The sequence below is a fragment of the Ipomoea nil genome, unplaced genomic scaffold, assembly GCF_001879475.1.
Source record: "Ipomoea nil cultivar Tokyo-kokei standard unplaced genomic scaffold, Asagao_1.1 scaffold1101, whole genome shotgun sequence".
Classification (NCBI taxonomy): domain Eukaryota; kingdom Viridiplantae; phylum Streptophyta; class Magnoliopsida; order Solanales; family Convolvulaceae; genus Ipomoea; species Ipomoea nil.
In genome coordinates, this window is record NW_017617529.1 from 725,356 (window position 1) to 737,302 (window position 11,947).

An 11,947-nucleotide genomic window follows, 5' to 3' on the forward strand; every position below is an offset into this window, starting at 1 on the left:
TCTGCTTCGATTGAGGAGCGTGCAACAGTGCGCTGTTTCCATGAAACCCAAGATATTAAATTCGAGCCAAGAAACACTGCGAAACCCACAATTGATTTCCAATCAAGCGGGCAGCCTGCCCAATCGGAGTCTGAAAACACATGCACTACCGGGGATTGAGAAATTGACAAGTGTAACCCATGAGTGAGGGTACCTTTTACATACCGTAGTACCCGTTTGAGAGCCGCCCCAATGATCCTGAGTTGGACTATGCATAAATTGACACAGGTTATTCATCGCAAAAGATAAATCTGGGCGTGTGATTAATAAATACATCAAAGATCCAACAAGTTGGCAATATGGCATGGGATCATCCAGCAGGACTGAACCGGTTGTGGCATTTGAGGTGGTCGAAGATATTGGCGTGGCAAGAAATTTGCAATAATCCTACCAGCTTTTCAATGTAGCTCCGTCATGTAACGACGTTGAGATAACACCACAACGTCAGCACTATATATCGCTTCAATGCCCAAGAAGAATCGTGGTCTGCCAAGATCATGAATCTTGAATGTTGTCGACAACTTAGACAGTAAATCATTAATCAAAGCAGTGCCATTGCCCAACAATAAGATATCATTGACATAAACAAGAATAAAAGCACAGGATTGTCCAGAATCATATATAACTAGTGAAACATCAATTTTAGAAGGACGAAACCCAACATGTACCAAAGAAGTATGTAGCCGTTTGAACCAGGCCCGAAAGGCCTGCTTGAGTTCATACAGAGAGCACTGCAGTTTACAAACATGATCTAGATATCCCGGATTTACGTAGCCAGGCGATTGCCGCATGTAAATATCCTTCGTAATTTGGCCATTCAAGAAGGCGTTATGGACATCAAGTTGGCGCATTATCCACTGATTCAAGACTACAAAGGATAGTAGAAGCCGCACAGTGGTCGGTTTGATCACCGGACTAAATGTTTCAAAATAGTCCTTTCCTGGAACCTGGTTGAATCATTTGGCTACTAGTCGAGCTTTGTAGCATTCCACGGTGCCATCAACTTTCCTCTTAATGCAAAAAAAAAAAAAAAAAAAAAAAAAAAAAAACCATTTACACCCTATGGTGTTCATATCACGTCGGACGGGAACCAGCTGCCAGATCTGATTATGTAGTAGAGCATTGAACTCTACATCCATCGCAGCACGCCATTGTGGAAGCTTGACTGCCTGCGAATAACACGTCGGACCGTTGGATCCGTCACTTGGCGGAGCCAAGTTGCGGGGCTTCACAAGCCCCGTCACCAAGCTCCGCCAGACCAAAGTTTGTTCTAGCGGGGCCCTCTGTGGCTCAGCTATGTGTTGTTCAGACCGGGACTCGTGGGCCCTTGAGACTCAAACACTCAGGCTAGTTACAACGCGCTAGTAGAAGTTGATTTCGTTTGGTTTGGAGTTAGGAAGCATGTGTAGCAGTTGAAAGAAGTGAAGATTAAATGCTCTGTAAATTGGTTGTCTTTGAACTTGCATCAGTAAATGAAATTTATAGCATTTGAGTATTTAAATGATTTGAGAAGCATGTTTAATACTTGATGAGCATTTGTTGAGAAGATTTGCTCAGTTGTTGAGATTTTGGCATAAAATAGTGCATTTATCTATGTTCACAGTGAATGAGTTTTGTTAGCATATTTCAAAGTTAAAGCGCATTATTGGCTCTAAGTAAAGCCTAAGTTCTATTTCAAAAACCTATATCTATTTTGAAAAATCACTATCTATTTTCATTGAGAAGATTTCATGATATTTGACTTCCAAAATGTGAGAAAGAGAAGTTGTTGAGATTTATGTGCATTGCAAAGCTTGTATATGGTAAGAGTTTATTGCATGAGAAAAGAAGTTGCATGAGATATATCTATATGCTATCTATTGTGAGGAAAATAGTATTTTGGAGGACCGTTAGGACTATGTCCTTTCGGAAGAAAAGAGATAACATCGAAATAGAAATCGACAAAACAATAAAAAGATCCAGCAATTAAGATCCCCGGCAAGAAAGAAACGGTCACAGAGGGCCGAAAGATATTTTAGAAGTAACTTGGTCGATATTCCCGAGTTGCTAGGTTGGAGACTACCCGCTGGGTTTGGAATCCTGGTTAGGGGGTGTACACACTGAAAGTACGATACCTGATTCCACAGAGAAAGAAAGAAAGAAAGATTAAAGAACCACCAGTACCGGTTCTGTGGGCGAGTTGAGTACTAAGCCGGCTAGATTGCCGAGCCCGGATAGGTCCATTCACGATTTGTGAAGTTCCTACCTCCCCCACGAGTTTGAGGTTCCGTTGATACGGATGTTGCGGTTGCAAGAGTTGCACCGTTCGCTATGGCGGAGTATCTGCCTTGCATAAAGAAAAAGATTGAGAAAGAAGAGCAAAGAGAATCATGAGAAAGATTGAGAAAGAAGAAAAAAGAGAATCATGAGAAAGATTGAGAAAGAAGAGAAAAACAAGTCAAGTGACTCAATAGAAACCTCCACAGAAAATGTTCTTTATATATATATATATATATATATATATATATATATATATATATATATATATATATATATATATATATAAAGAGTGAGAGTATATCTATATATATAAAGCATCATGTCATATCCTGTTGCATGACATAGCGCGAGTTGCATTTAAAGTTTTTTGAGAAGTAAAGTCTTATTGTTGTTTAAGAGTTGGCATAATAGCACGATCTAGCTTGTTGAGTTTCAGTTATCTCTTATCTATCTGTTGGAGTTTGAGTATTATAATGAGCTATGTTTGGAGATATCTGTTTATAGCATGAGAATGTGTTTAAGTTGAGTATTTGAGGAAAGCACGTTGATATGAGTTATAGGTTGCGAGCATATAGAAGTAATTATAAAGTTATATATTCATAATTTTTGAACTTCATATTCATAATTATTGAACTCTATATTCACAATTACAGAACTCTATGTTCATAAATTTTTATTTTCATATTCCCAGTTGTTGAACTCTGTATTCACAAATCACAGAAATATATGTCCATAATTTGATAACTATACTGTTTAGAAATGATGAATCTACAGTACAGAAATTATGAATCTACAGTATAGAAATTATTAATCTACAGTATAGAAATTATGAATCTATAGTATTGAAATTATGAATCCAATTTGGTTTCACAGCATAACGATCCTTGTTGATCTATTTTAGATTCAAATATGTTCTTTTTGAAAACTAACACTAGTAACCCAATTACACATAAGACACTACCAAAAAAAAAAAAAAACGGACAAACAATGAAAAAAAAGACAATGATAAACTTATCCAAAAGCGAGTTAACAAAACTTAGAGTAATTTCTACCAAAAGTAGTATCTACTACATAATACCATACCAACTACAATAAGTATTTCGATAATTATTTTTAGAAAAGTACATACATTAATTTTAATACTAATTATAATGAACGTCTCATATATAATTTTGTATTAATATACTTCGAATTACTTATTTAAATACAAATATTGAGTATTAAATCAGCATAATGCATGTGTAAAAACTAGTTGTTATGTATATTGATGGAATATAAGGAATTGGGCCTGGGCCCAAGAGCATAGGGAAGGGGGGGGGGGGGCAGGCCCAATAGGGTTGGTGGGCGGGCCCATGGGCGTAAGCGAAGAGCGAGCAGGGCCGCATGCATGCGAGGGTGGCGGCCCGACTGAGGATACATGCATGCGGCGGCGGTTAGAGTGCTGTGCGACCGCATAGCATGCGTATGCATGCGGGATGGTGGCGGCATGCATGCGTGTACGGGGGATCGGCCGCGCAACCCGCTCGCGCGCCCGAGCAAGCAGGGAAGTAGTCGCCATCTCACGAGGCGTGGCTGAGGTGGCGTCGGACGCATGGATGGGAATGCGCGCACGACACGGGGTGTGCGCAAGGTGGGCGCGGAACGTGCGGCGTGGGCGGCACGCGTGTGGCTCGAGAAGGAAAAGTTGGCGCCGTCCACGTGGTTGGCTTGGAGGGATCCGTATCCAGTATAAATGGAGGGGGTCGTAATCCAAAGGGGACGAGGTGTGTGAAGTGGCGGGAGTGGCAAGAATTAGTGAGTGAGAGGCAAGCGATCGCAGGATCGATTCTGGATAACGGCAGTCACTGATCGACAATCAGGGCTTACGGTTGGGCTTGATAGTGGGCCGGGGAATCTGGGCTTGGTGTCTTAGCATAGTATATTCATCACAATCTTCTTCTATCCATTTTGTTCGGTTTATGGTGGACCCATTTTCATTAAAACCATCATTGGCACCGTCTGTAGGGCTCGCGACAAAGAGCCGTGTTCGCAAACCCGTTACCTTGTCATACTGTGTTATACGCCTAGTTCCCTGCGACGATCATGGGATCACAGAGTCGATTCCTGAGGGCGCCAGCCTCCGATGCGGGACAGCGGATCCCGCCCCCCAGCGAAGGTCGAGCCGCTCCTATTGGCGTCCGGCGGGCCCACTCAACTCCGCCCACGCAGAAGGTCGTCCGCGCTGATCTCGGGGCCAACAACGCAAAGCCCGTGGATCCCGAAGCCCGCGTCCCTCATCGCGGCCCGGGGCGGCGCGAGAAGCCCGTTGCCGATGCAAGCGTGGGCAACAGGAATACCGCGCCCCAGGACCAAGGATCAGAGTGGGTCTGGATAGGTGATGCAGGCAGGCATGCGTGCGACGACGAGTCCGAGGGAGAGAGTACCCACTAAGCCGTGGCAGATGCCCGACCCGCCCTACGGCCACCGGGGGGTGGGCGAAAGGCATGGAGGCTAAGGTAGCCGAGTTACTCAAATGGAAAGAAGGGGGCGGGGTACCTATCCCGAAGATTGAGGTTACCCCACCCTTCACTCGGGATCATGAGGGAGCCCATTCCCTCCACCTTCAAGCCGCCCAGCATCACACGCTTCGACGGCCGGGGTGACCCACAAGAGCACATAATGGCCTATCAGGCTACCATGATGCTAATGGGATCGTCAGAAGCCATGATGTGCAGAGCCTTCTTTTCCACCCTTATCGACCAGGCGCAGCGTTGGTTCACGAGCCCCGAAGGAAGGAGTGTGGACTCTTTCCATGACCTGGCTGTAAAGTTCATCACCCACTTTATGAGGGGAAGGAAGATCATAAAGCATTTCACTCATCTCACCACGGTGAAGCAGGGAGTTGGAGAATCGCTGACCGACTTTCTGGTCCGTTGGCGGGCGGAAGAAGCGAACGTAGAAGACATCGACGACAAATCGGGCGTGGTCATGTTCGTCGACGCCCTAAGGGCGGGGGACCTGTACAAAAGCCTGCGACGCAAAACCCCCGACACCTATGTAGCGCTGATGGCGAATGCTGACAGGTATGCCGAAGCGGAGGAGGCAAATCGTTTGAAGGGCCACGAAGAAGAAACCCCCGGTAAAAGGTCCCGACCCGCCGAGGAGCCTGTTAGGCCGGGAAAGAGGGGGACAAACCCCGCGACAGAAAGGGCCATCGGGGGGAAGGGAAAAGCAGACGCTGGTGATATGACGATGACATATAGGGCGCCTCCACTGTGGTCGCCCCGCCCGCCGATGAGGAATCTTCTAACGGCACCCCTCACGCCTATCAACGCCCGGCCCAGTGAGGTGTTAGCCTACGCCGAGCAATGTCAAATGGTTAAAGTTCCCGAGCCTCGAGCACCGGGCATCCCCGCCGAAGGCCGGGGGCGGTACTGTCGCTTCCACCGCCGATCCGGGCATAGTACGGACGAGTGTCAGGCCTGGAGGAAGGAGATAGAGGCCCTTATCCAGTCAGGCCACTTGGGTAATTTCATCGATTGGAACAAGATGTACTATGGGAACGTATGGAAGAGGGAGACAGCCGAGGTTGGCCCTGAGAGTCTCAACCCCCCGAGGGGAAGGTCAGGCGGGGGCACAAGCGACAAGGGTAAACGCCCCGTGATTAACGTAATCTTCGGCGGATGGTCAGCAGGCAAGGGGGAGGAGGAATACGTGGGGTCCGTCGAAAGAGCACCTGCAATGAAGAGACAACGCAAGGAACCAATCACTTTCACTGATACCGACCTCCCACATGGGGGAGCTTCATCCAAGGAAGCCATGGTTATCGCAATGGAGATCAACGGCACTGTAGTCAGGCGAGTACTGCTCGACACTGGGAGCAGCGTAAATGTGATGTATCACGATATCTTCGTCAAGCTGGGGTTTGCCCAAGACCAGCTGAAACCGATCAAAACTCCGCTGGCCGGATTCACCGGAGACACAGTTGAAACAGAAGGCATGATTCGACTGCCGGTGGAAATCGGCGACCCGCCGCACGCACTAAAGGCAGAAATGGACTTCGTGGTGGTCAGGATAACCTCCGCCCACAACATCATATTGGGCAGGCCAGGGTTGGTTGAGATAGGGGGGATCTTATCCATGGAACATTTGTGCTTGAAGTTCCACACCCCCCGCGGGGTAGGGATAGTGCGCGGCGATCAGCAGTCCGCGCGAGAGTGTTACGAGAAGGCCTGCCGAAACATCGATCGGCTCCCCGTTTACACGGTCGAAAAGCAGGAAGGAACAGAACCGGAAAAGATGCCCGAACCGGCAGTGGAATTAGAGGAAATACAGCTAGACCCGTCTCAACCCGGCAAGACAGTGAAAATAGGGAGAGGGCTCGAGGGCGGCTTGCGGGAGGAGATCGTCCAAGTCCTCAGGCGATACGCGGGCGTATTTGCGTGGGGACCGGAGGATATGCCAGGCGTGGATCGATCGGTGATTACGCACCGCCTGGCAGTGGACCCCACACATCTACCCGTCAAGCAGAAGCGCTGCCACCTATCCGCTGAGCGGAGGGCGTTCATGAAAAAAGAAGTAGACACGTTGTTAGCTATAGGGCACATCCGGGAAACCATGTATCCCGAGTGGTTATCCAACGTAGTGTTGGCACCAAAACCGCCTACGTGGCGGATGTGCGTCGACTATACGGATTTGAGCAAAGCTTGCCCCCAGGATCCCTTCCCGTTGCCCCGTACAGATCAGCTAGTGGATGAAACAGCTGGATGCGAACTGCTGAGTTTCATAGATGCGTTCAAGGGATACCACCAGATCTTCATGGCAGAAGAAAATGAGGAGAAAATCGCATTCGTCACCCCGGATGGAATATACTGCTACAAGGTAATGGCCTTCGGTCTAAAAAACTCGGGGGCCACGTTCACACGAATGGTGGCAGAGGTCTTCAAAGGCCTGTTAGGAGACATTATGGAGGCCTACGTCGACGACATGCTCGTTAAGATCAAGAAGGCCGAATCTCATCCACAGTATCTGACGCGGTGTTTCGAGGTCATGGAGCAACATCACCTCTGCCTTAACCCGAAGAAGTGTGCATTCGCCGTGAAAGGGGGAAAGTTCCTGGGTTTCATGGTGACTCACAGGGGGATAGAAGTTAATCCGGAAAAAGCAAAGAGCATCCTCGACATGCTACCCCCCAGGTCCATAAAGGATATTCAGTGCCTGAACGGTAAGTTGGCGGCCTTGAGTCGCTTCATGTCCAAGCTGGCGGAACGATCACTGCCTTTCTTCCAAGTCATGAAGAGGAGGGATGGATTCGCATGGAACAACGACTGTCAGGAGGCATTCGATCACTTTAAAGCTTACTTGGCCTCCGCGCCTGTCCTCTCGAAATCAGATTGTGGGGAGGTTCTGTACGTCTACCTCGGGGTGGCCCCGGCAGCCGTCGGCTCGGTGCTCCTACGAGAAAACAACGGAGTCCAGAGACCTGTCTATTACGTGAGCAGGGCCTTGCATGATGCGGAATTGCGATATACCCCCCTCGAGAAAACCATATACGCATTAATACGCATGACCCGGAAGTTGGTGTACTACTTCCAAGCCCACCCCGTAATGGTATTGACGAACCAGCCGCTGGGCTCGGTGATGAGAAATCCGATCTCCTCAGGAAGAATGATGAAATGGGCTATTGAGCTGACCCAGTACGACATCGAGTACAGACCTCGGGTGGCCATAAAGGGGCAAGCATTGGCCGACTTCATAGTGCAATGCACAGCCCAGGAAAACGGAGTAGAGGGCCAGGCCACCACCGAACCCGAATGGGAGATGTATACGGACGGGGCTTCCAGCCGGAAGGGTTGCGGAGGCGGCATGGTTCTAATATCCCCCGAGGGGTTCAAAGCGTACCGAGCGTTCCGTTTCAACTTCCAGCTATCTAACAACGACGCAGAGTACGAAGCTCTAATCGGGGGGCTACGGTTGGCCCGAATCATCCCGGCCCGACGCATTAAAATCAGATCGGACTCCCGCCTGGTAGTGGGACAGGTAAATGGCGTCTTCGAGACCAAAGAGAACAGGATGTGGCAGTATAAAGAGGTGGTGAAGCAGTTACTAGCAGTGCTGGAGCGATGGGAGTTACAGCAAATCCCGAGAGCGGAGAATGGGGAAGCCGACCTACTGTCATGCTTAACACAAGGAGTCGAGGATCACCTCGAATACATATCACGGATCGCCCAAATCACAGACATAGATAGCCCAAGTATAGAGAGAGATGAGATCCTCACTATCTCACCCGCCCAAGACGAGTGGATACGCGAAATGATATTGTACAAAACCGAAAGCGTCGCTCTGGGGGACCCCGCACGGGCGCTGAAGGTAGCATTGATGGCCCCCACCTACCAAATCCACGAAAATAAATTTTTCAAACGATCTTTCGGAGGACCACTGCTGCGATGCCTCACGAAAGCTGAATCCGAGCGAGTGATGTCAGAACTCCATGAAGGTATGTGCGCCGCGCACCAAGGCGCTAACACGCTCGCACGAAAAGTGATCTTACAAGAATACTACTGGCCGAGGGTTAGGACCGACTGTTTGGAATACGTAAAAAGGTGCGAAACCTGCCAACATTTTGCGATCTTGCCCGGCCGTCCCGCGTCGTATTATACCCCGGTTACTTCGGCCATCCCGTTTGCGAGGTGGGGCATCGATCTGTTGGGCCCATTCCCAAAGGGCGTCGGTGGCCTGAGATTCGTAATGGTGGCTGTAGATTATTTCACCAAGTGGGTGGAAGCAGAAGCCCTGGCATCAATCACCGAACACCAATGCCGCAAGTTTGTCTGGAAGAATATATTCACAAGGTTCGGGTTACCGTTGCAAATCGTGTCGGATAATGGAAAACAGTTCGATAGTGCGGGTTTTGGACAGTTTTGCGCATAATACGGGGTTGAACACGCCAAAGTGGCGGTGGCGTATCCGCAGGCGAATGGGCAGGTAGAAAACACGAACAGAACCATCCTGGACGGCCTAAGAAAAAAGGTCAGCGCAACAGGGGTAACTTGGCACGAAGAACTGCCGTCGGTACTGTGGGCTTATCGGAGAACACCACGGAGGGCAACCGGGGAAACGCCATTCGCCCTTGCATACGGTTGCGAAGCACGGTTACCCGTAGAAGGGCGCATACAGTCCGAAAGAATGCTACAATTCGAGCATGACCAAAACGACGACGACAGGAGGGTGGAGCTGAATTTGTTAGAAGAAAGGCGAGAACATGCGCGTAAGCACATGGCAGAATACCAACGAGTTGTCAAGCGAGACCATGATGTCCGTGCGCGCCCAAGGCATTTCCAAACTGGGGACCTAGTGCTCTGACGCAGGGAGGCCAGCAAACCTTTGCAAGGAGGTAAACTGGCCAAAAATTGGGAAGGACCCTACAAGATAGCCGCCCTCGTGCGGGAGGGTACATATAAGCTGGAGACTATCCAAGGCTATCTGATAGATCGGCTATGGAATGCGCATCACCTGAAGTGTTTTTTCCAATGATCCAGGCTACGAGGATGGACACGAATAATCTTCTAAGGTGCCCCTTAGAACCTACACATTACATACTTCGCTTTTAAAGTTTACCTGCATTTTCATTCTGCTAGCGCACACGCGCGTCCACACCTGGTCCTGCAGAACTAAGTACGTAACCAGCGTGACACCCCCCCCCCCCCCCCCCCCCAAAAAAAAAAAAAAAAAAAAAGGTATAGTGTGTGGTGCCAGCATGAGGCAGCAGGCGGCCCCCACACTAGTATGCCATCCACGATGAGCATACATCCACCTGGGCCTGCTAGGAAAGGTACGCAGCCCAGCGTGCAAGCCATAAAAAAAAAAAAAAAAAAAAAAAAAAAAAAAGGGCTACCACGGGAAAACGTGGCACAGTCCCACAAAAAACCCGTATCTAATTTTTCAGGCAATAACAGCAGAGGAGCACACAACGCAAGCATGAAAAACAAAAGAACTATATTATTCTGGAGGATAATGTCAAAAACGAGAACAGGATAATGTCAAAAACGAGAACAGGATAATATCAGAAATGGAGACAAAAAAAAAAAAAGAGAAATGCAGCAAGTGACCGAGACAAGCCCTCGGCTCACTCGCGCGGCGGGGAGGGTGAATAAGGCGTGGACGGGGCGAATGTTGCGGTGACGGGCGGTGCGAGAGGTTGGAGCGGTGGGAGCCGCGGTTGATTGAGGCATAGTGGCAGCGGTGGTCGAAGGGGGTGCTATAGAAGGATTAAGCGGTAATGTCGACGGTGGGTTGAGCACAGTCTCGGGGAAAGGCGTAGTAGAATCGATATCCATAATAAAAATAGCGAGAGGTAGTATAGTTCTTGGCGAGGAAGGTGGCGCAGAAGGGGGGTGGTTGCGCGTAAAGGGGGGTGGACGCGGTATTCTAGTTATGGAGGGGGGTTTAAATACATGAGTTCTGATTGTCATTTGTCTCTTTCCTTTTCAGACTAGGATTCTATCAAGGTTTTCTTCCTTTTCAGATTAGGACTCTACTTCTTTAGAATCATTTATTAATTATTAAAAGAAGTGGGGGACTTATGATGGAATATAAGGAATTGGGCCTGGGTCCAAGAGCATAGGGGGGGGGGGGGGGGGGGGGGGGGGGGGGGGGGGGGGGGGGGGGGGGGGGGGAAAGCCCAAGAGGGTTGGTGGGCGAGCCCATGGGTGTAAGCGAAGAGCGAGCAGGGCCGCATGCATGCGAGGGTGGCGGCCCGACTGCGGATGCATGCAGGCGGCGGCGGCGGTTAGAGTGCTGTGCGACCGCATAGCATGCGCATGCATGCGGGATGGTGGCGGCATGCATGCGTGTACGAGGGATCGACCGCGCAACCCGCTCGCGCGCCCGGGCGTGCAGGGAAGTAGGCCATCTCACGAGGCGTGGCTGAGGTGGCGTCGGACGCATGGACGGGAATGCGCGCACGACACGGGGTGTGCGCAAGGTGGGCACGGAACGTGCGGCGTGGCCGGCACACGTGTGGCTCGAGAAGGAAAAGTTGGCGCCGTCCACGTGGTTGGCTTGGAGGGATCCGTATCCAGTATAAAAGGAGGGGGTCATAATCCAAAGGGGACGAGGTGTGTGAAGTGGCGGGAGTGGTAAGAATTAGTGAGTGAGAGGCAAGCGATCGTAGGATCGATTTTGGATAACGGCAATCACTGATGGATAGTTATGTTGTGCATGGTGCATACGGATGCCAAAACGACGTCGTTTTATTAAAAAACGCACGTCCCCCCTTTTAAAAAAAATTCAGGTTCGATTCCCAGCAACAACATTATATTGTTCATTCATTCTGGAATTTTAGTTCATAGATTATGGAATTATAGTTCAATGATTATGGAATTATAGTTCATCGATTATGGAATTGTAGTTCATCGATTCTGAAATTTTAGTTTATAGATTATGGAATTTTAGTTCATTCATTCTTGAATTTTTAGTTCATAGATTAGATTATGGAATTATAGTTCATCGATTATGGAATTATAGTTCATCGATTATGGAATTTTAGTTCATATGTTGTTGCTGGGAATCGAACCTGATTTTTTTTTTAAGGGAAGACGCGCGTTTTATTAAAACGACGTCGTTTTTGCATCCGTATGCACCATGCATAGTGCATACGGATGCACAGCAT

General features: G+C 48.9%; 1 protein-coding gene across 1 annotated transcript; it reads left to right on the forward strand.

The window, feature by feature from the left end:
- Positions 1–4,875: 4,875 nt before the first annotated feature.
- Positions 4,876–9,207, forward strand: LOC109183154. Its single transcript, XM_019333339.1, has one exon. The coding sequence runs from the start codon at positions 4,876–4,878 to the stop codon at positions 9,205–9,207; it is 4,332 nt and encodes a 1,443-aa protein (XP_019188884.1).
- The last annotated feature ends 2,740 nt before the right edge of the window (positions 9,208–11,947 follow it).

Coding starts and splice junctions, on each gene's coding strand:
- LOC109183154 (XM_019333339.1), top strand. CDS start 4,876: ATGAGGGAGCCCATTCCCTCCACCTTCAAGCCGCCCAGCATCACACGC.